Genomic DNA, 25,255 nt, shown 5'->3' with positions numbered 1-25,255 from the left:
CAGTTTTTAGTGCAGGGAGCCTATGAACATCGAGAGCAGTGCGGGGCATTCAGCGCAGCTCCCTGCGCTAAAAACTGCTATCACGGTTTAATAAAAAGGGAGTGGGTATATTTGTCTATTTTTGTATAGTTGTTACTGAGGTGACATTGCATAAAGTCATCTGCCTTGACCTTTTTGAAAAAACCCAGAATATAAATAATTAACATTTTCTCTGCGTACAGTGTGCTTTGTGCTTTTTTAAATTTTATTGTTGGTAGATCATTTTGACTTGGCCATTTTAAAAGTAGCTCGCAAGCCCAAAAAGTGTGGGCACCCCTGGTGTACAGGCTGTGCAGTAACTGCTAAGAGTAGGCCCTATATGCCTCCTGCAATTACTGCATAGAAAGGTTCCTCACCCTGCGTTATGATTATTCACAGTTAGTTTAGATGCAGTTACCAAGGCAGAAAGTACACTTGCGCTAATTGCTCAGGTGTGCAGTTAGTACCACGTGCTAACAGCATTGTGTGGTCCTTGCTGCCCTTTCTCTGCCCATAACTTGCCCCGTTCCATGGCATGCAGTTGATACTCAAATTTATGCATGCTGTCACATGATTAACTTGCACTAGTTTGCTTGTTAACTGCTGAATGCACTTTATCAAAGAGGGCCCCAAAGTGCCAATGTGAAGCGAATTGAGATAGAGGATGAACACCTACAGGCTAAGGATGCATTAGAAAAAGGCAAGAAGATTAAAAGAGGGGGAGAAGAACAGAAAAATATTTTATGCAGTTTAGTTTGTTACTAGATCTTTTGTGGAACAGAACTTATATGCAGGCAGGAGACTATGCGCTATTTTCTTTTACATTTTTCTGGATGATGGCAGAACTCTTCTGATAAACTTTGTTGTTTTTTTTGTTGTTGCTGTTTCTTATATAGGTTTCCTTGGGTGAACTATCAAGATGGAAACCTGAACGTTTCTCTTCCAGTCTTTAGTGTGCATGGCAACCATGATGATCCCACTGGGGTAATTATAAAAGTCAAAAAGATAGAAAGGACTGTAACACCTCGTACTCTCATGTTCAGCCCTTTATTCTTTTTTCTTATAAAGTAGATTTTTATTGCTGCAGTCTTTAGGCTACTGATAAAATGAACATATGACAATAAAGATACAGACTGAAAACAGTCTGGTGAGAGAGAATAGGAAAAAGGAGATCTAGATCAAGGGTTACTGAGAAGAACACAGAAATCTTTACCAGCATCAACATGATTCTTATTTACTGCTATATCCCAAACTAGGGTTCAGTGCAGTTCACAAGAGAGCTAAATAAAAAAGCGACTTAGAGTATCAATAAATATTAGGGCTGCAGGAAAATTAAAAAATTTAATCACGATTAATCGTGCTGTCCCATTAGTAATTAATCACGATTAATATGTAAGATACTTTTTAAAGAAAATATTCACAAAAATTTCCTGAAATATAAGGTATGCAGTGAAATCATGACTTACCCTTTTTATACCATATAGCAAACATCTCTCTCTCCCCTATCCCCCTCCCCAGAGCAAGCATCTCTCTCCCCTATATCCCCGTCCCCTTATTAAACATCCTTCAATGTGACTCAAGGCCCCTGAAATGCCATTCCTAATCTCTGGCAGCCAGTTGTCCGGTCTCCCACAGACCTGTTACCTTGTTGGACTTACCCCACCAACCGAGCCCCGATGCTCGCTAATGCGCTACACACCCTGGCATTTTACCTGCCTGTATCTGCTGCTGCTCTAGTCCACCATGGCAGGAAACCAGAGAGACGAGAGAATGGGCAGACAAGCTACAACTCTGATCTGCTGCTCCTGTGCCCGACCCATGGTGTCAGCGTGAGCGGATCCAGTGGCATAGTAAAGGGGGGGGCGGACCGCCCTGGGTGCCATATTCGGGGGGGGGGGGGGCGCCAGTGCCTCTCTACCCGTCCCCTCGTACCACCTTAAACATTTGCCTGTGCAAGCTGCGTCTTCCACTTGCTGCTCGCACCAGCCTTGGCTCCCTACTGCCGTCACTTCCTGTTTATGATTAGACATTTGATAGACCGCCTTTCAGTGGGAACAATCAAAGCAGTTAAGAATTAAAATTATGAAAGAGTACCTGACAGGAGAGACGGGTCATGCTTAAATGTTTTGCCTTTTATGGTTCAACTGCAGTAATTTGCACAAAGAAGTGGAGCTGGAACCTGCTTTGTGTATCTTCATTTGCTGTCCTGCACTGTCTTCCCTAGGCAGATGCCCTCTGTGCCATGGACATTCTAAGCAGCGCTGGGCTTGTGAATCATTTTGGACGCTCATCTTCCGTAGAGAAGATAGACATTAGTCCCCTCTTGCTTCAGAAAGGCTCCACGAAGATTGCCCTATATGGATTAGGTAAGAGTAAGGAACTGTCCAGATCAGAATGATGTGCACTAAGAAAGTGTCCTCCAATTCATCTGATAATATGAAGATCTTTATTTCTCCAATGTCACAATGGTACATTCGAACGATTCTATGACTCAATGTCTCGACTTGTACATGTTTCGGCCAAAAGGCCTGCCTCAGGAGTCTTGAAAATCACGAATGATGACATACAAAGAATGTTACCACTCACATAGGTCTGTCCCAATAGGGAATGTTTTAACTTTCGAATTCAACTGTGTACCGACTGATGCAGAGCAGGCCTTTTGGCCGAAACATGTACATGTCGAGTCATAGAATCGTTCGAATGTACCATTGTAACATTGGAGGAATAAAGATCTTCATATTATCAGATGATTTGGAGGACACTTTCTTAGTGCACATCATTCTGATCTGGACAATTCCATTCTGTTTTTGTTGTATTTACATCTGTGGTTTTGTTTTCCCCTGGTTTGTTCCTTAGGTAAGAGTAAGACCATAGGTTTGATCTCTTTTCTTTTTTTTTTTTTTTTTAGTGCATGAGTGTTCTAACTGTCTAACACAGTGAGAGCCACTATATTCACGTTACCCCGCTCCTAAAGTCACTTCATTGGCTTCCCATCTGTTTCCGAACACAATTCAAACTCCTCTTACTGACCTACAAATGCACTCACTCAGCTGCCCCTCACTATCTCTCTTCACTTATCTGCCCCTATAATCCCCCCTCCCCCCCATGAGCTCCGCTCAGCTGGTAAGTCCCTCTTATCTGTGCCCTTCTCTTCTTCAACTGCCAACTCCAGACTCTGTCCCTTCTGCCTTGCTGTGCCGTATGCTTGGAACAAGCTGCCCAAATCCCTACGGCAGGCTCTGTCTCTGGCAGTGTCCAAGGCCCAGTTAAAAGCCCACCTCTTTGAGAGTGCTTTTGACTCCTAACTCCTCTCACCTTGGGTCCTGCATCCCCAACCCTATATGTCATGTCTGTCTGTCCAAATTAGATTGTAAGCTCTTCTGAGCAGGGACCGTCTATAAATGTCAAAATGTACAATGCTGCGTACACCTTTCAGTTCTATATAAGTGATAAGTAGTAGTAGTTTATTGCTATGTTTTCCCTACATATAATAGACCACAGGGACATTGTATGACCTAAACTACATTTGAGGCGTTACAATCAGAGGAATGTCTTGGAACATTTTTTTGCTTTGTAATTGGATGTGTGAAAGATGAACAATGTTTGCAAACCCACAGCTTTGATGACCAAGAAATTATTCTGAAATGAGTGCTTGAATAGGTAATATTGATGTTACTAATTTCTCCTTCTGGTTTTTATTATGTGCATATGCAATTATGGGTTGTTTGTCCTGAAAACATTCATTTGAGAACAAAATGTGCCTCTATTTCCTTATTATGCTCTTAATATTGTGTTCAAGTTTCAAGTTTATTAATTTTTAATATACCGACCATCAACTGGTATCTAGTCGGTTTACAATAAAATATTAAAAATAGAAATAAAAGATTGTAGCGCTTATAAAGAGAAGTAGTAGAGGTGTACAATTAATGACATAGACAGGACATACTTGAGAGTGAGGATAAAGGAGGAGGGGAGGGGTAAAGTTATATAATAGATGAAGAAGAAACGAGGAAAAAAAAAATAGATTGAATGAAAAATGGAGGGAGAGGATAAAATATTAGGAATGGGATCACTTCATAGAAGCGGTTGGTTGAATGGGAGAGAGATAATTCAAGAGCAGTTGAAAGCATCTTGAAATAAGAAAGTCTTCAAGCTTATCTTAAATCTATCGAGCTGTTTTTCGTGACGGAGATGAGATGGTAAAGCATTCCATAAGGTAGGGGCAATTACTGAAAAGAAGAAATCCTTTATGGAGGGAATGGAAAGGAAGTTCTGTTCTGCAGATCTAAGCATCCGTGTAGGGTGTTGTGGAATGAGGAGCCTATCAAGATAGGAAGGTTGGTGGGAAAGTAGAATTTTAAAGGTCAGCATGATTGTTTTATAAGTAACACGGTGAGTAATGGGAAGCCAATGGGCTTCTTTCAGGAGGGGGGTAACGTGGTCATATTTCCCTGATTGAAAGATGAGTTTGATAGCTGTGTTTTGGATTAACTGTAGACGTCGGATTTCTTTTTGAGGAATTCCGTTATATAGAGAGTTACAGTAGTCAAGATGTGAGATGACTAAGGAGTGAACCAGAGTTGAGATTGCATCCGTGTCTAGACTAGAGGTAAGAGAACGAATGAGGCGAAGCTTATAAAAACAGGTTTTAACCACTGAGCTGATATGATCGTGGAAGGTAAGATCTTTGTCGATGATTACTCCCAGTAATTTTATTTTTGTTTCGATTTTTATTGGGGAGGATTTGATAAAAAACTTCAACGTACCAATTATATCAAGTCACCCTTTGATTATGCAATAAATTCATCCAGTTGCCATTGACTGCTTTGTTTCTTCGTTTCCTCCACTCTGCTGTTGCTTGCCTCTGTATTGGTTTCTGGCATCCATAAAATAATTTATGAACACTTTGTTTAAAATTCTCCTTGGAACAGTGCTTGTGGTTTAACATGAGTGATGCCAGGGGTGGGAGATGCCCAGGGCGCACCAACCTCACCCCCGCGCCTTCCTCTCCGCAACCCCGCTCCTTCCACGTTACACTCGCCCTCTCCTTTCCCACCCCCATACCTCTAAATCTTCACCAGTGCGTGCAGCTTCTCCGGCCTGCTGCTTGCGCTGGCTTTCCCTCTGATGTCACTTCCTGGCCCCACAACCCGGAAGTGATTTTAGAGGGAGCCAGGCTGGCACGAGAAGCAGGCCAGAGTAGTTGCTCACACTGGTGAAAAATTTTAAAGAAGTATGGGGGGGGGGTGCAAGTGTGACATGGGGGGTGGAGAGGTGCTGGTGTTCCCACCAATACAGCGCCCGAGGCGGTCCGCCCACCCTTTACTACATCACTGTCTGAAGCTGTGCTAAGGTGCTTGCAGTACAAAAGCTTTAATCACAATGGTCAGGATTCACTAAAGTCCACAAATCTATCCGATTCGTGTCCTATCCGTTTCTGAGTCATTGTAGCCGATCGATTCAGTAAAGCTGGTCCATGCAAATGATCAAATCGTAAACATGCCCCCCATTTGCGCACACGTCTCGCTGTAACATCGATCGACGCATGTGCGCACTGTATCCTTGTTGGTTTTGAAGCACATAACGCATGTGCTAGCTCTTTAGGACTTCACTGCATAGAAATGGGGCGGGGTTTAATCACGGACGTCATGGGCGGGCTCCGAATGCACCTACCGCAAAGCATTGTTGTTGTAAAAAAGGCAATATAAGAAGTATTTCTTAACAACCGTTATTCTTCAGAAGTACTGTTGTGTTTTTTAAAAACATTTGGCTTTAATATATGAAATGTACAATGCGCAAGGACAGCACGGGGTAAATCTGCGATTTTCTCACCATGCGCATTACAAATCCGAGATTCACCCCCGCGCTCGCTATACACATTCCAGAAAAATCAAAAAAATATTTCTAACACATATGCACATGAAAGTTTATGTATATTTAAGGTTTAGTTATATTGTGGATTTTTTGAGGGGTAGATATATATTTTTAATGGGGTTCTTAACATGCACGTGGCAGTTGCTAGGCAGGAATAGTCGGCGAGGATGTAAACGACTGGTCTTTGGCGGTCGTAACTTTTTGGAACGGAAAGGACAGTCGGTTTGGACAAAATGGTTTCATGAATCGATGCCTTAAGAAATTTACATGCCTTTTTACTCATTTGCATGCGCAGATCGGATAGGGTGCGGATGGGGTCTGGAGGAAGGTTAGTGAATCTAGCCGTAGTCGGAAAGTGAGCGCTAAACGATCGCTACACGATCGGTTTGCTTAGTGAATCTAGCCCAATGTGTTCCAGAAGTAAATTATATGCAGATAAACTAACAAGCGAAGCTTTTGATGTAACTCTTTGTTCTGCAGGATTATCAAGGGAGAGCCTGAAAATGTAAGCTTTCATGTATACCTGGGCATTCGAAGAATTCATATTTCTCTAATGATCCAGCTTAGCATGTTTCTTCAATCCGTACCGCATAATACAGACATTTTTGAGACCATTTTATATAGTTAATATCGGCTGCATTCAAATAGATTTTTGCAATTGAACAACCTGGGCAAATAGTTTATTCATTATGCAGCTTTAGTGGATTAAGAAAGCTGTACTGAGGAATTCTTACAGAAACATAAAAATGCAGATAAAGCCCATATGGCCTATCTACCGTATTTTCATGCATATAACGCGCGCGTTATACACGATTTTACAAACCGAGTATAACCATGCGCGTGTTATTCGTGAGCGCGTTGTACACATTTTTTTTACATAGTTCCCCCCCCCCGACGTCCGATTCACCCCGCAGGACCGCTCGCACCCCCACCCTGAAGGACCGCTCGCACCCCCACAGCCTCCCCACCCACCCCCATCATGGAGAAGCTGCCTACCGTTGTCCTGCTGCTTCCTCTGCCGGCGGACCCGCCCCTTCTCTGAGCCCTGCGTCTGCGCTGCTTCCTCTTCCGGCGGTCCCGCCCTTTCTCTGATGTCAGATAAAGGGCGGGACCGCCGGAAGAGGAAGCAGCGCAGACGCAGGGCTCAGAGAAGGGGCGGGACCGCCGGCAGAGGAAGCAGCAGGACAACGGTAGGCAGCTTCTCCATGATGGGGGGGTGGGGAGGCTGTGGGGGTGCGAGCGGTCCTTCGGGGTGGGGGTGCGGGTGCGAGTGTGAGCGGTCCTTCGGGGTGGTGGTGCGAGCGGTCCTGCGGGGGGTGAATTGGACGTCGGGGGGGGGGGCATCAGGCTTTCAGGGTGGGGACAGGACTTCAAGGGGGAGAGGAGAGTCGGGGCGGCCAGAGGAGAGTCGGGGCGGGCGAAAGGAGAGTCAGGGCGGCCAGAGGAGAGTCGGGGCGGGCGAAAGGAGAGTCGGGGCGGCCAGAGGAGAGTCGGGGCGGGCGAAAGGAGAGTCGGGTGGCGACAGGAGAGTCGTGGCGGCATGCGCGGTATACGGGTGTGCGTGGTATATAAAAATTTCTTTACATAAATTACAGTTTTCCGCGCGCTATACCTGTGTGTGCGTTTTACACGGGTGCGCGGTATATGAGTGAAAATACGGTAGTCTGCCAATCCATTACATTTACTATTCTTTCCTTTCCCTTAGAGATCCTATGTACCTGTCCCATGCTTTCTTGAATTCAGATAGTTTTCGTCCTCATGCCATGCATTCACCACGCTTCACCTAAAGAAGAAATATTTCCTTAGGTTACTCCTGAATCTGTCCCCTAGTGATATAATCAAATGTGAGTAGTGACCATTTCTAAAATGACAGGGTCCATTTTTGATTAGGATTATAGGGGATGGGGTGGGGGGCGACATAGTTTTTGTGATTGGTAAAGGGTGTGGTTTAATGGAGAAGGCGCATTTTCTCACCTGTCACGTCATTTTGATTGACAATTTACATATTCCACTACTTATGGAAAAGACTTTTGGCTGTATTTCAGGAAATAGAAAAAAGCAAATTCCCTTATTTAACTTCTGGTTTGCTGCGAAAATTTGTTCTAGGGAAAATAAAGACCCTTCCAAGCTTTATCCTTGGAGCATATGCAAAATGTGGCAATTTAATTCATCACGTGTAAGCTTTCCCATCTAAGTATGTCTCCAGGGAGAGGGTTGAGGAGCACTGATTAGGGGGGAAGTTATCAATGTGGGCTACCGTTAAACCAGTGTATTTTACTACAACCCATGCTATTTTAGCAAAGGTCCCATTTTATACAGTGAGACTTACCCACCTTTTACAAAGCTGCATTAAGTTTTTTTTATCGCTGGCCACAGCGACATTAGCTCCAAAGCTCATAGAATTCCTATGAGCGTTAGAGCTAATACCGCTGCGACAAGCGATAAAATAGCCTTATACAGCTTCGTAAAATGGGGGTGGGGTGGGGTTTAGTTTATTTTACTGTGAACCTAGATTATTAATAACTATCTTATTGGTTGCTCACATTTATAACTCCCCCCACTTAGAGACTTGGCTTGGCTTTGCCTTTTCTGGTAGATTCCTTGATAGTGGCAGAAACCAAAGTCATGTAGAAGCAAAGAAGTCGCTTACTTTTTTAATCATCTTGCTCAAGGATTCTGTTTGGCTTTTGTGGGTTTTTTAAAAAAACTCCTATTTCCTTGTGCTTTGTTATTTTTATCCAGCAAATTTCTTAACTTGTTAATTACTCTTGCTTTCCATGGCAGGTTCTATTCCAGATGAAAGACTCTATCGCATGTTTGTCAATAAGCAAGTAACAATGCTTCGGCCCAGAGAAGATGAGGACAGCTGGTTCAATTTGTTTGTGATTCATCAGAATAGGTAATACCATTAAACTCTGTATTATTCCTTGGAGGTGCTCATCATATTTAACCCCTTCTATCTGGTCTTTCTTTTCCCTCCTTATTAAAATTCTATTCTAATTAATGAACTATTTCAAGATCACAATCTTGAAATGTGATATCACAAATGCAGCTATAACCTATCAAGATCACAACAATAGTTATCTATCTTTTTTGCAAATTTTTATGAAAGACACTTTTTTGTTGACCATTTTATCTTTTGTCTACTATGGTTATCACAGATTGCAGGGTAGTCGAACTTCAGGTGGTTGATTCTAGTTGAACTCGGTTATTCTTGTTCATTTACCATATACAGTGGTACCTTGGATTAGGAGCATAATCCATTCCAGGAGCATGCTCGTAATCCAAAATGCTCGTTTATCAAAGCGAGTTTCCCCATAGGAAATAATGGAAACTCGCTTTGATGCGTTCCCCCCCCCCCCCCCCGAGAACTGGCATTGCTCCCCTTGAAGGCCTCGATCAGGCACCCCCCCCTGCGATCTGGCACCCCCCCTGCCTCGAACCGGCACCCCCCCCCCCGCCACGATCTGACCCCCCCCGACACGATTGGGCACCCCCCCGCCGCTTCTTACCCTCATCTGGGCACTCTTGAAAATCGGCCTCCTCGTCTGCTGGGCCTTGAGCATCTGAGCATGCTCAAGGCCTGCGAGTTCACGTTCTGATTATTATTTGGAATATGTTTTGGATACCTGGTGGGATGCTGCTTTCCATTTCTGTTACTGAATAAAGCAGACATTCTTAATTATCTGTGAATTGTCTAATTTTTGTCAGAGACGTTTTTGTCCCAGAGAAAGCAAATGTTGTCTAGCAAGCTTTTATATATCAAAAATCCAAATATTGGATAGCAACAATTTTACACTGCAAACAAAAATCACCTGTATTTAAGAACATAAGAATAGCCTTACTGGGTCAGACCAATGGTCCATCAAGCCCAGTAGCCCATTCTCACGGTGGCCAAGCCAGGTCACTAGTACCTGGCCAAAACCCAAGGTGTAGCAATATTCCATGCTACCAATACAGGGCAAGCAGTGGCTTCCCCCATGTCTTTCTCAATAATAGACTATGGACTTTTCCTCCAGGAACTTGTTCAAACCTTTCTTAAAACCAGCTACGCTATCTGCTCTTACCACATCCTCTGGCAAAAATAGTTTTCAGTATATACAGAAAAATACTAATTGAACTACGGAAAGGGTGGTAGATGCGTGGAACAGTCTCCCGGAAGAGGTGGTGGAAACAGAGACTGTGTCTGAATTCAAGAGGGCCTGGAATAGGCACGTGGGATCTCTTAGAGAGAAAGAGATAATGGTTACTGCGGATGAGCAGATTAGATGGGCCATTTGGCCTTTGTCTGCCATCATGTTTCTAACTTTCATAAATACAGAAAGAACCTGAAGCACTGTTCTAAACATTTATCAACCCATTTTAATCATCTTTTTAAAGACTTTTTTCATCAATATTGTGGAAAAAAATAAAAAGAAAACTTATGGAAGGACTATTTCATGAAGTTAGGCTTATATGTTTGAAATATTATTACACATAATTGATGAAAATTTAAAAAATCCAGACATATGGTTAAAATGTGATGACATAAGGTTAGAATAATGGTTCAAGTGCATTTATGAAGGTCTAATAAATATATTTTTCTCTCTCTCTACTATGTGTATGTGTGTGTGTGTGTGTGGTACAATAATTTTATGGCACAAGAAATAACTGGTTTGGTTGTTACATTTATTTATTCAATTTTTTTATTTATTCAGTTTTCTATATCATTCTCCCAAGGGAGCTCAGAACATTTTTACATGAATCTATTCAGGTACTCAAGCAAAAGGCTATACTAGTCTATTATTCTATGTCCCATTTAGTTTTGCTCTTGGACTTTCAATCCAGAAGGATGGCTAACATTCTCCCTTTGTTGTTGTCATCTGCATTATTTGTATGCAGAAATCTTGTCAGTTTACATAATAGGACTCCTGAGGAAGGCTTTATAGCCAAAACAAGGCCCATGTCGGGTCTGACAACGTTGACTTCTGTTCTCTGTATGCATTCTAGTGTCTTGAATAAAGGAGTCATTGCTGCCATCCTGGTCCATTTGCTTGTCATTTCCACTGTTTCTTGCTTTTTCCCAGATATCTTAACCCAACCCTTCCCCCTCCTCCTAGATAAATTCTCCCCCAAAACCTCCACTTAAATAATCTCTTCCTCCCCAAAACACCAACCAAGTATTCAGATCCCTGAAATGTAACGTAATCTTATTTGTACTCTAACTGTAATCTATTTGTTATATCACACAGTAACGTACAGTCAATTTAATATCCAATTTGCAAGTTCTTCCGAAATTAATCCAGGTACCTCTCCTCCCTTGTAACCAAAATAAAAAAACCCCAAAACTGTTGTAACTTCACTGGAAATGTCCAGTTAGCTCTTTTGTAATCCGCCTTGAACTGCAAGGTATAGGCGGAATAGAAGTCCCTAATGTAATGTAATGTAAAACACATCTTACAGCATGCTGAGTGTACACGGTACACACATGCATTTCTGTAGCAGTAAAGAGGAAAGTGATTCGCAAACCAGAAAATGTAGATAGAGGAAAATTGATGTGTGTGTGCTTGGAATCAGTTTTGTTGTATGTTTGTGTGTATATGTTAGTTGAAAGACTGATCTAATGCCACCTTGAATGAGTTCTAGGATGGATATAGTGTAACATTCTAAATATAGATTCTTTTCCTTATATTTGAAACAGAAGTAAACATGGTGCCACCAATTACATCCCTGAGCAGTTCTTGGATGATTTCCTTGATCTTGTTATTTGGGGTCATGAACACGAGTGTAAAATTGCACCGACCAGAAACGAGCAGCAACTCTTCTACATATCTCAACCAGGAAGCTCGGTGGTAACTTCTCTCTCGCCAGGGGAGGCTGTTAAGAAGTGGGTTCCCTTTATCTCTGTTTGCTTTTGCTGCTTTGTTCTGTCTTTTTTAGTTCTGAGTATGTCTTTCTCCTAATTGGGGAACTCTGTTTCTTGAAAAGAAGGAGCACCTTAATTAGGCTCAAAAGGGTTTTTGATTCCCCCCCCCCAACATACCTTTACTTGAAAGATTCTGTGCCTCCTGACAGGTAGTTTAGTCCCATTTTGCTAGGAAGCAGTCTGAACACCAAGAGGGAACTCTGAAATAATAGTGGAGAATATCAAGATGTCATGAATTGATTTAAAACCAGTTTGCTGAGCACTACTGAAAAGTTTTTTTGACTGCTTTTGTCCTTTTAATTTGTTGTTACTGGGTAATAGGGTTGGTGTTGGCATTTGCTCAAAATTTTAAAAGATTTGTGCGGCATCTTTTAATAAAAATAGATTAGCATTGTTACTGTGTATTCGTACTTGTGAGCTCCCCAGTGCAGATGTTTGTGGCTGTAATATACCCCGATATACCTGTCACACCACTTTGTGTTCCCAGGTTTCAACCGTACACGCAATGCCCACCTGCTTGCCTACCCCTCGCCAAAGGGATGTATCTACAAAAGATTCCTGGACAAAACCCTCTCTTTCCAAGCTGGCAAATGGAATGACTGCTTGACCACCCTCATCTCTCTTGCCCCATCCTACCTATCCTTCAGAAAATCTCTCAAAGCATACCTCTTTGATAAATTTCTCTAACCCCATCCCTCCAGACCAATCTACTAAACTCTACCCCGCCTCCCTTCCTTCCCTTTCCTCTCCCTTCTCACCTATATACCTCTTCTCCCCCGGATCTTACTATCCCCATCCTGCACTCCCTTGTAATTGTTACTGGATTATTTTGTTATTGCTACTGGTTACTTTACACTAGTTAATCTGTTATTGCTACTGGTTACTTTACACTGGTTAATCTAGCTCTCTCTATCTTCGCTGTAAATGTACAGTCTCTTCTCCTGTAAACCGCTCTGAACTGTTTTGTGGTATTGCGGTATACAAAAATAAAGTTGTTATTATTATTATTATTAATATTAAGATCAGTGTACTGTGGCCTTGGCAATAAATATTGGTCCATTCTGTAGTTTTTGAACTGGTCACTTTTTGGTTACAGAAACTAGTTCAAAGTTTGGTAGACATCTTCAAGACCAGCTAGGAGCCAGAACTGGGGAAAATACAGTGAGTGGGTGGGTGCAGGGGAAGGTGGGAAGCATTTTTGGTTAAGGAGCCTGGTATGAGAATCGAGAATTTATTTTTAATCTGGCAAATTTTTCCAGCTTAACTCAGCTGGAACCTTGTACCATGAACCTACCACTACCCAGGGATTTCCTTCCTTCCCTAATTTAACCCCCACTTACTTCACTTCCTGCTGATATTAACCATCATTGCCCCTCACTATCTATCTTCACTTATCTTCCCCTATGATCCCCTCCGTGAGCTCCACTCAGCTGATAAGTCCCTCCTATCTGTGCTCTTCTCTAGCTGCCAATTCCAAACTCCGTCCCTTCTGCCTTGTGCGCCGTATGCTTGGAACAAGCTGCCCGAATCCCTATGGCAGGCTCTGTCTCTAGCAGGGTTCAAGGCCTAGTTAAAAGCCCACGTCTTTGAGAGTGCTTTTGACTCCTAACTCCTCTCACCTTGGGTTCTGCATCCCCTACCCTCTATGTCATGTCTGTCTGTCTGTCCAAGTTAGATTGTGAGTTGTTCTGAGCAGGGACTGTCTATAAATGTCAAAATGTACAGCACTGGTACGCCTTTCAGTGCTATATAAGTGATAAGTAGTAATAGTAGCAGCACTTACCCTAAAGTTACTTTAGTCCAGTCATTGCAGCAACAGTTTTCAGCCATAGGTTATACATCACTGGAACCCTGCAATCACATCCAGCCATTAGGTGTCACCATTGCAGAATGACTAGGGTTCCCTCTCCTTTGGAAATGTGATGGTGCCAACTCAACATCCTCTGCTGTCCTGACTTGGGGGAGTTGAAAACCCGAATCAGGAGTCCAACCCAGATCTTCTGCACAGCAGTGTGAGCACTTCCACTGAGTGGCCAGACCAGCCCACAAGATAAATCATTTGACATGATTTGAAGTCCCTTTTCATCGCTGACATTAGGCAGGTTGCTTTTATTTCCTTGTGTTTCAGCTTATTCAGTTGTAAATGGGTTCTGCTAATAATAGCAGTATTATTCCCTTGTCCCTCTCCCCGCAGAACAAGTTCATACAATACATGTAGGAAAAAAAACCAGCTGCATGGCTTATTTTCTTTGAATTGGATACCTGTTAAACCATAAAACATGTTGGAATTCTACCACCTATTTTCAGTGAAAGGAAAAAGATGAATTTAGCGCACAATCTGTTATTACAAGCTGCAAATATTATATTAACATGTCCCAAAAGAGTAAGTAATATGAACATCTTAGTTTGTGGCCTTTAAAATGAGAAGTCATCCACATTCTTGTTCAAGCCTGATTGCAGAACAGCAGAAATCCTCGATCTTCTAGGTATATATATAAACATGCTGGAATTGAGCATGGAAAAGAAAGAGATCTGTTAAATGCATGCAGCTCTTTGATGTGTTCCTCAGTTTTTGACTGTATGCTTGGAAGGGGTGGGGTGGGGGAGAGACAGGCACTATAGCCCAGATTTACTAAAGATAGCAGCTCAATCGCTGTTGGCTGATTCTCTGGCTGATTTTTAAACAGCGATTGATTCACTATCAAGTTTGCATGCAAATCATTTGCATGGAGGTGCAAATCATTTGCATGCAAACTCACCGACTCAATCGCGATTATCAGGGGTCATTGTGGGAGGGTCGTTGGCATCAGTGGGTTGTGTTTTTTTGGGGGGGTTATCATTTTTTTTATGGGCAGATATTTTGCTTGTTGTAATACACGCAAAATATCTGCGCCATTAAAAAAAATGAAAAAAAACCCCAAACAAACCCTGGCAGACCTGTTGGTAACACAGTTACTGACAGGTCTACAGCAGTTGGGTTTTAGGATCGTAAAACCTGATGCAAAATAGCCAAGCAAATGTTAGTGAATCAATCGCTTGGCTATTTTGCATGGAGTTTTTCAAATTTGCATGGCCGGATCGGAAAATGGGGCGATTGAGGGGAAAGACATGCAGTGGACCGTTTTGTGAATCGGGTCGGTTAGCAGTGATTGTCGCTGACTTTAGTGAATCGGGGCCTATGTTTTTTTTTTTTGCATCTACATGCAGGACAGCATTTGTGCATGCTCTTTATCAGTCTGCTCTCTATTATCGCAGGCACGTTGGCTTGCTGCGCATTAAAGGGAAGAAAATGAACATGCAGAAGATTCCACTGTGTACAGTACGGCAGTTCTTCATCGAGGACCTAGTCCTTGGTGAACACCCAGATCTGTTCAACCCCGACAATCCAAAAGTGACCCAAGCCATAGAAGCTTTCTGTGCTGAGAAGGTAATTGCCCTTCAGTTATGGAAATGTGCTTTGCTTTTTTTTATTTCCTTTCCTTCAGCAGCAGCAAAGGATAATTACAGTGGAGAGAATAGAACTTGATTATCCAATTAAATATACATTAAATTTATGTTGAAAACCTCACCAGTGAGGTTTATATTTATACCATGTAATAAAGATGAAGGGAATAAAATGTTTATATTGGATCAGAATAGAGCCCTAAAATATTTAAAATGGATCCCTTTCTCAGTCTGGTGTGGGTTCAGTTGTGGGTTTATTGCAGTGTGGTCACTGATTGTAAACATATCAACACAGAAAATTGGAAGACAACCAAGTTCCTGCCATTGGATGGACTTTCTTTCTTTTTCCTCAGTTTCCTAGGCTTGTAAAACAGAGCAAATCACTGACTTACAAAATGTATTCCGAGTTGTATCCATACTGTCATGGCTGAGGCTTCCTATCTTGTAAGATTATACTAAGCATGTCGAACATGCAGAGAGCAAATTTCATTGGAGCAAATAGCACTCTGGAAAAGGGAGTGGGATACCATACCAAAAAACAATTGAGGAAAATCAACGCAAGTTCTGTAGGAAGGTACATAGGGGTCTGTAGCAAGGGATATAGGAGTCTGCTTGCAGAAGGATGTCAAACACATCTTTCAGCTCCTCCTCAGTGCTCTCTTCAGTTTTTCAAGCGAGCTGAGAAGGTGTGTTCTGTTGCAAAGACCTAGGATTCTGTACTGTAGCTGTTGCTTCCCAGGGTGTCACTCAAATCTTACAGCTCCTCCTCTTCAGCAGTGGAGAAAGCTCCCCCTACAGTTTTTCCTGCTGCAAGCGAACTCAGAAGGTGTGTTCTGATTTGCTCTGTTTCTTTTTCTTATTTTCGGGTATTTTTGCTATCAGTTCATTTTTTTTCCTGTGTGGCTTTGGTTTTTATTGGTCCTCTTCTTGGACTTACTTCGCCAGGGAAAGGACGCAGTCCTGCATAGGTGGATTACTGCTCACAGGTCAGTCTCTGAGTACCTGTGGAGCTAGCCTGCTTTGAGTCCCTTCAGGAGCTTGAGATCCATTCTCCTGGGAGCTTGCTCACCTACTGATTTATCAGAGGCTTGAATGCAAGACTGTGTGGCCCCTGTGTAACAATCTTCTGGGTATCAACGAGCTGGCTGCGACGTTTATCACCCAACAGGTCATGTGGATTTTGGGGATTGAAGTGGTGAACCTGTTCCTGACACTTTCTGAAGCAGAATTCCTTGGCTGCTGCAAGCTGACAGGCACCCTTTTTTCGATGTTTTTGTTTTTCAGTTGGCACAATTTTTCTCAGTCTTTTTTTCTCTTGCTTTGTCCTGCCTCAAAACTCCTTGTTTTGCCTAGGGATCATCTGTAATGGAGTTCCCAGGTCAATAAACCGCATGGAGGAGGAAGAAGCCTTGCCACCCCAGTCAGGGGGTCCTGCAGGGGTCTTTGGGGACTCCTATCTAGGGATTTTCAGACTTTATCCGTCTCCTGTGGAAAGCATACTTAAGGGGCCCAGGAAGCACTGTGCCTGTGGGCACATAAGCTTCAATGTAGAGGAATTTACAGCTCAAGCAGGCTTCTCTGCCTTGGTCCTTGCCAGCTCTAAGTGTCAAGACTTCGTTTAAAGAATGGAAAAGATCAAAACAGACAAAAACTGGAAAAAGCACAAACAACATCAATGCAGGTGCCATAACGAGGAAAAAATAGCCAAGGAGGAAAAAAAACTTCAAGCCGCGAAGGAAGCAGTGGGGCCGTTGGATGACCATGGAATAAAGGGAGTGGTAAGGAGGACAAAGCCATCGCTGACAAACTGAACACATTTTTTTGCGTCTGTATTTGCCGAAGAGGATACACACAACATACTGGAAGCAGACAGGCTATACCCAGGAAATAAAGACGGGAAACTGACAGGGTTGACAGTCAGTCTAGAAGAGGTATGCAGGCAGATTGATAGGCTTAAAAACGATATATCCCCGGGACCAGATGGCATCCATCCGCGAGTAATCAAGAAACTGAAAGGGGCTATAGCTGAACTGCTTCAACTAATAACCAATCTGTCGATCAAATCAGGAAGGATTCCGGAAGACTGGAAAGTGATGAATGTTACGTCGATCTTCAAGAAAGGTTCGAGGGGAGATCCGGGAAACTACAGACCGGTGAGTCTGACCGCGGTAGTGGGAAAGATGGTAGAGGCGCTGATAAAGGAGTGCATCATTGATCACCTTGATGGACACAATCTGATGAGGACCAGCCAACACGGCTTCAGCAAGGGAAGATCTTGCTTGACGAACTTGCTGTACTTCTTCGAGGGAGTAAACAGGCAGATAGACAAGGGTGACCTGGTCGACATCATATATCTGGATTTTCAGAAGGCGTTCGACAAGGTTCCGCATGAACGACTACTTTGAAAAATTGTGAGCCATGGAACTGAGGGTGAATATGTGGATTAAAAACTGGCTGACGGATAGGAAACAGAGAGTGTGGGTAAATGGACAATACTCGGACTGGAAAAGCGTCACGAGTGGAGTGCCACAGGATTCAGTGCGTGGACCTGTGCTCTTCAACATATTTATAAATGATCTGAAACTTGGTACGACGAGTGAGGTGATTAAATTTGCAGACGATACAAAGTTATTCAGAGTAGTGAAGACGCAGGAGGATTGCGAAGACCTGCAACGTGACATAAACACGCCTGAGAAATGGGCTGCGACATGACAAATGAGGTTTAACGTGGATAAGTGTAAGGTGATGCATGTCAGTAACAAAAATCTTATACACGAATACAGGATGTCCGATGCAGTACTTGGAGAGACCTCCCAGGTAAGAGACTTCGGAGTACTGGTCGACAAGTAAATGAAGCTATCTGCACAAAGTGCGTTTGCCACTGCTATGGTACTTCACCTAGAGTACAGACTCCAATTAGGTTCTTACCTGGATGATAATCTTTCTGTTAAAGGACATAGGAGTCTGTATGGCCCATGCTGCCAGTTTTCAATGCGACTGCTTCCTATCTTGGATAAATATATGGTTTAGAACTGGAGTTTTTCTTCTGTCAGTAGAAAGAACATTAATCATTTACGCCTAATAAAGCAACAAGTTGTTGAGTTCCTGAGCTCCATATGTGTTTGTTAGTTGCACACAGCAGGGTGGTTTGTTGGTACACCTATGTTATTAGTTCATGTTAGTTATTGTTCTTTTTATGAGTTGCAGAGCTGAACAGAAATGTACTGTTTTTTTGGTGGATGTTCCCCGTGCCCCTTCTGCTTTCTTTTATTGCAGTGGAGATCGACTGCTTTGGTACAAACTGAAGAGGGCACTATACTCCACTGGTGAATGAAGAGGAGCTGAAAGATGTGATTGACATCCTTCTGTAATTAGCTTGTGACCAGAGGTAATGCATATAGAGTACAGAAGATTATCCAGGTAAGAACCTAATCTTCCATTGTTGGATAACATTTTATATGTGTGTAGAGACATATCTCAGATTATGACAAGATAGCTGATGAAAACAAAAGATGAAGTAGGAGTTTGGGATGAGAAGATTTTTTGATATTAACATTATCTACTTGTGCTTTAGATTGAAATCATGCTCGACAATGCAGAGAGAGAACGTCTGGGAAATTCTCATCAGCCAGATAAACCACTCATAAGATTACGAGTAAGACTGAATTGCTTAAAATACAAGACTTTATTGGAATAATAGCATCCTGCATGCAAACTTTGTTTATTCTATTTTGGGTTTCTGGTTTAGTAGAATAAAAAGAAAATGAAAACTATTTCACACTGAATCTATCAGTATGGATTCATTTTTTCTTGTAATATTGTGCTTCTTTCAAAGCACAATGGCACTATATCAGGCCTTGACTGTTTTTCATTGACTCTAGAAGCCAGTGGCTAAAGCCTCTTTCTTTTTTTTTTCCCACTGCACATCCAATGTTGACTCTAGTGAAGTTCAAGTTGGGGGAGGGGGAGGCTGAGGTTAGAATCTCCTTCAAGATTGCAGCAGGTCTTGTAGAAATTGATTTAGTAAGGATTCTTTCCCATTCTGCATCTATAAAGTTAAGTAAATCATCTCCTTAAGATACCATTCTACATCATTGCCAGAAGCCAGCAGTCCATAGGCACCAAAATTTCAAAATGATTGGGGGTGCCAAACACAATACATATTACCCTTCCTTTGACACAAATGAAGAAACTTGCTCAATATCATTCCACCCACAGAGCTGGTTCCTGTGTAGCAGTTTCCTGAAGCATGGTGCCAGCTATGCGATATCACTCTTGATCAGTGAAGCAAGGAAGCATTTGCCTTTTAGTTTAATTTATCATCATTATTAATGAAACATACTATATCTCCCATGCCCAGCGACCATGATAAAACAATTACAACAATACAGCCCCGAGACTCGTCTACTCACTAAAAAAATATGACCATATCACAGAGGCATACCATGACTCGCACTGGCTTCCAATACAAGCAAGAGTACACTTCAAATTCTACTGCCTACTTTTCAAGGCTATTAATGGAGAAAGTCCAACCTACTGGAATAACCGACTAACTCAATCCTCTTCAACCAGGCACAGGAGAACCCACTCACTATTCACACACCCATCATCCAAAAATGTCAAATGAAAAAAACTATATGACAACCTAATAGCCTCCAAAGCAGCTAAACTGGACAGACAAATCACCATTCTGTTATCATCGACCACAGACTACAAAACCTTCAAGAAAGATATTAAAACCATACTCTTCAAAAAATACATAAAACCCATTTAGCACGACCAGTCCCTACCCAATCCCCTCCAACCCTCTTTATACCCTTAATACACTCTAATGTGCTTCTAACTACCCAACAAAGTCTAAAATGCTTCTAATTTACCCAACTCTTATCACCTTAAGATCTCAACCTCTCTTTGGTAATTCTTATTATCCAACATTTATCACCTTAAGATCTTGACATCTCTTTGGTACTTCTTAAGTAAATATTATGACATCGCTTATGCTATTCCTGAAAACTTTTAATGTAGTTCTTGATAACTTTGATGTAATCCGCCTTGAACCGCAAGGCATTGGCGGAATAGAAATCACTAATGTAATGTAATCATTATCTGGTTCTTCACCAATCTCTTTTCTCTTCCTCTGCCATATACCTCTACCCCAGCCTTTGCCCAGTCTCTCTCCCTCATGTACCCCTAAGCTTCAGTGATCTCTCTGATACATACTATTCTCCATTCATCTAGTTCCGCTCATTCTCCCTCATGTTAATGAGCCTGGGAGCGGGCCACTTGTTCTCCTCACCTTGCTGACAGCAGCTGTCAGAAAAATATCAGTGTTCTTACTTCCCTACCGTGATTTTGCTTTTTGTAACCTTGAGCTGTGCAATATAGCAAGTTTGGGTTGCTCTCACAGTTTCAAGTCTCACAAGACTTGAAGTTGCAAAACTAGTCTGGATTTTATTTTAAAGCGATAGTTCACTTTTGCACTGTCCTTACCTGGGCTCCATGGGAGACGTCATCCATCTGTAAGAATATCTGTCTGCTGTCCCTGGATAACACCTGTTACAGGTAAGTAACTGTTTTAAACCTCTCTTTTGGGAAACAAAAGCTATTGCCTTGTAAGAGCAAAAGGATGAGAGTGAGGAGAAATCTGCAGATCAGAATTTGAGTTCCCTTTCCTCAGTGTTATATCTTTGGGCAACTCACTTTATTTGCCTGTGTTCTGTTTTTGCTAATTATAATCTACAATAATTTTTTTTTAAATCTGCTCTCACTTAAGAATCTTGTTTCCAAATCCAGATACTGGATACATACTGCCTTGGCATGCAGAATGGTAGCACTGGAAGGCTCATTAGCTTGTTCCCCTACATCTAACCTATCACAGACTGATGCTTACCTAATCTGTACTTTATAAAATGCCAGAGTTAGGGATGAAACCACCACATATGTATCATAACTACTTTTAGAGTTTGAAGGTTCTTCGTAGTATCTATCCATTTTGAATGTCTAATAAGTTTCTGAATTGCATTCCTTTCATTTTGTTTCACTTATCCTTTAGACTTAATATACTGTTTAAATTGCAATTCAAGTCAAAGTGGTTTACATTTAAAAGTATAAAACTGAACAAAAGAAACGAACGCCAATAAAACAATAGGAAAGATTCAAGCATACAAGAAGAGAGTGCACTCAAGTGCTGACATCAAGAACAAGTCCAAATTGGTATCCTGTTTGGAAGGAAGACATACTGGGCTGGATCCTTTAAATGGCACCGAAAATGAGGCATTGAGAAAAATCAGCGCTGTCCAATAAAGAACACTGCAGGTTGAGTGCCCTTTATGAAATAGCACCATGTAGATTCCCGGACTCAGCTTTGGTCGCAAGGACTTAATGCCAGCTGAAACCTGGTATACATCCTGGTATACAAGTTCATTATGGATCCCTGGTATTCTGTAACACCGCTCCTAAGTTTTGCGAATGCCCTGATCCGCCCATGCAGTTACCTTAGCCATGCCCCCTTTTGAGATGTACATGAGCCAGTTAGGCATGCAGTGTTATAGACCAAGGGTAAACAATTCTGGTCCTTGAGAACCACAGGCCAGGTCAGGTTTTCAGGATATCCACAATGAATATGTATGAGATGGATTTGCATGCACTGCCTCCTTGAGATGCAAATCTATTTCATGCATATATATTGTGGATGTTCCGAAAACCTGACCTGCCTGTGACTTTCGAGGATCGGAATTCCCTACCCCTGTTATAGAATAGCATGCCGCCAGATCCACATGCAAATCAAATTTATTGCCAATTAAGTACTTATCTTCAATGATTAAATGATTACAGCTCGTTAACTAATTATTTGACACATTTGTTTTCCAACTGCTAGTGACATATATAGAATCCAAGGGACTTTATAAATGAAAGTGACTTATTTTTAATGCTGCTGTCCTCCTCTGTATATTTATTTATTTATTTATTACTAGTCTTTAAGCCCGTTACATTAACGGGTGCTAGAATAGATGTGTCTGTCTATCTGTGTTTCTTTATCTCTCTCTCCTTGGCCGCTGTCTGTATCCTTTTGTCTCCCCCCCCCTGAGCAAAGCTGTCTGCCCCCAGGACACACCTCCCCCCCAAAGCAGCCCCCTTTCCCTCTCCCTAACTGTCTCTCCATGGCCCTCTTCTGTCTCCCCCCCCCCCGAGCAAAGCTGTCTGTCCCCAGCATACCTCTCCCTATCTCTCCATGGCCCCTTCTGTCTCCCCCCAACACACCCCTCCCCCCAAAGCAGCCCCCTTTCCCTCTCCCTGTCTCTCCATGGCCCCTTCTGTCTCCTCCCAGAGCAAAGATGTCCCCAGCACACCTCCCCCCCAAAGCAGCCCCCTTTCCCTCTCCCTATCCATGGCCCCTTCTGTCTCCCCCCAGCACACCCCTCCCCTCAAAGCAGCTCCCTTTCCCTCTCCCCCTGGCTCCCGGTATTGATCCCCCTTCTTACCCTCCCCTCCATCCCGACGTTTTCTGGCCTGCTTCTCTTCAAAGCAGCCTGCGATCATGGTGGCCGGCTTTAGCAAACCTCGCAGGCTGCTCTCCAACTCGGTAGCACGTTCCCTCTGAAGCGATCCCGTGCGTCAGAGGGAGCGTGCTACTGAGGTTGGAGAGCGGCCTGCGAGGTTCTTTAAAGCGGCCACGATCGCAGGCTGCTCTGAAGAGGATCAGCGGCGGCGGCGGCGAGTGAGGTGACACGACGAGGACGCGGGCAGGCAGCGAGTGAGAGGCAGCGGTGAGTGAGGGCGGGTGGTGACGCGCTGAGGACAGGGAGAGAGCACAGTCGCGCGCCTTCAGCCCCCGTATGCGCCGTGAGGTTAGAATGTTGCCACAGAAGCACACCTCCCGGCGCCACACCGCACGAATTTTCGAGAGCGCATGCGCGCTCTAGCATTTTATTATATATGATTATTTCATGATTTATGTTCTCCTCCCATGGATATTTCCTCTTTATTTATTTTTTTTATCATCAGTATTAGGACACGTGTCTGTTCCCTTTATAATGTGTAAGATGAGCCTTCAAAGACTGGAAATCTTCCTCCACCAATTTCGTTTCTCTGTTCTGTTTCCTCATGTGCTGTGTCTCAGGTTGACTACAGTGGCGGATTTGAGCCATTCAGTGTACTCCGATTCAGCCAGAAGTTTGTACATAGGACAGCTAACCCAAAAGACATCGTACATTTCTTCCGACACAGAGAGCAGAAAGAGAAAAAGGGTAAGATGGAACAGTCTAGCTTTGTTTGCAGTTGAAATGTGCTACCTCATGGAAAGGCTAAGTTAGATTCCATACTACCGTTGCAGAAAAGGGCAGACTTGATGAACTTTACTATCGTTACCAGATTTCAGCTATTATTTTACTATATTTAATTTGAATAAGAACTGCTGAAAATTTCATATGTAGCATTTTTATTAAATTATCAAAAATACATCTCAACTGAACATAATTGAAACAATTTATAATAGTTTTCACTTAACTGTCGCATCGACACAAAGCTTTCAGTAATATCCCTCCCCATTCCCCTTTCCTCTCCTCCGCTTTATTTGAGCAGTAGTTTTTTTTCTTTAGGAAACAACAATAAGCAATAACCTGCAGTCAATAAACCATTTGCAGAACATTTCACATTACTTGTTCAAACTAGCAGGACACCCTACCATACAGTACAATACAATTGTTTGATGAAGATGTCCCTCTATCCAACCCTCCCTTATCCTCTGAAAATTGCCCCTATACATAAATAGATGTGAAAAAATACGCTTTCCGTAGTCCCACTCCTCATCGACTAAACTCATGGAAACATCTGCTCCCTCCAACTTGTTAAACACTAAACTCCTTGTGCTCGGTGATGCAGATTTGTTTTTAATGAGTATTGCTGCAAATGAGCAATGTATTTGCTTACCATGGGTGTTGGTGTTTGTACAAATGAGGCTCTAGCTTTCTCTTAGTTCTTTTGCCATGTGAGTTTGTCTGGATCAATGTCCCTGAGGAGGAAGGAGGCCATGTGCAGAGTTAGCCATCTGAGTCTGTAGTAGCAGGGCCTGCTGGGGAATTGTGGATTAATTCTTCCACCTTCATTGTCATTGTCCAGGTGAGGAAGAGGATAGCACCTGTTTGGACTCAGACCAGCCACTCTTCCCAGGACATCAGATGGAGGATTAGGCTTTAAAAAATTGTTTTATATTTTGTAAGATATGTTGATGGAAATTGACCTCTAATATTTCTGCAGAAACTGTTTCAACAGTGGTACTTTCATGGCCTCCTACATAGACCTGTTTCATATGGTGACCTCAGATGTCTGGTTATTATAGTACTTTTCAAGGCCATTATGGCCCGCAGCTTTATTCCATAAAATAATAGGACTTTTAATAAGAATGCATTAAAATAAAGAAAAAGAATATGGGGTCTTTTTAGCCCACGCTAAAAGCTAACACGTACATTATAGTCTATGGACATGTTAGCATTTAGCGCACGCTAAAATGGCTAGTGTGCCTTAGGAAAAGGACCCCTATGTTTTGAGGAAATTGAATACTGCTCTCAGATTTCAGTTGGATGTGTTTACCTAATTTTAGGAAATAAGATAAGTCATAAATGGGGCTATGGAGTCATTGGAAGCAATTTTGGGGTTACTGGAGTCAGAGTTGGTGAAAATGTGCCAACTCTAACTCCGACTCCTAGCAGAGTTAAATTGTATGTCATACAAATATTATAATTACTGGGAACTACTGGGCATATATCTCCTGACGAAGCACCAAGTGAAGTGAAACGGGGATGCTCCATTGAGAAAAGAAAATATTGGTAAAATAAAGGTCCCAGCTGTTCATTCACCAGCTTTGAGTACGAGGATTGTGCTTTCATGTCCCAACATACAGGGTATTTCATGCTAGTAACTCATACACAGACATGTAATTTAATCAAAATAATATTTATTCAATTATATCCAATTAAACTCGAGGTTAAAATTAGAATTAAGATTAAGGGCGCCTTT

The 25,255-nt window shown here is 42.5% G+C and overlaps 1 protein-coding gene across 1 annotated transcript in view; it reads left to right on the top strand.

Moving 5' to 3' along the window:
* The window catches only part of MRE11 (MRE11 homolog, double strand break repair nuclease), an 81,925-nt gene that overhangs the window by 18,268 nt on the left and 38,402 nt on the right, over window positions 1-25,255 (top strand). Inside the window, exons 5-11 of the mRNA XM_033949678.1 lie at window positions 915-1,002; window positions 2,243-2,384; window positions 8,677-8,791; window positions 11,573-11,758; window positions 15,053-15,224; window positions 18,816-18,896; window positions 23,361-23,487. Coding sequence (XP_033805569.1) covers window positions 915-1,002; window positions 2,243-2,384; window positions 8,677-8,791; window positions 11,573-11,758; window positions 15,053-15,224; window positions 18,816-18,896; window positions 23,361-23,487 — 911 coding nt within the window. The remainder of the gene's footprint in view (window positions 1-914; window positions 1,003-2,242; window positions 2,385-8,676; window positions 8,792-11,572; window positions 11,759-15,052; window positions 15,225-18,815; window positions 18,897-23,360; window positions 23,488-25,255) is intronic.

The sequence above is a fragment of the Geotrypetes seraphini genome, chromosome 6 (assembly GCF_902459505.1).
Source record: "Geotrypetes seraphini chromosome 6, aGeoSer1.1, whole genome shotgun sequence".
Taxonomy (NCBI): domain Eukaryota; kingdom Metazoa; phylum Chordata; class Amphibia; order Gymnophiona; family Dermophiidae; genus Geotrypetes; species Geotrypetes seraphini.
Note: the sequence above shows the minus strand (reverse complement) of the source record. Positions and strands in the feature narration are given on the sequence as shown.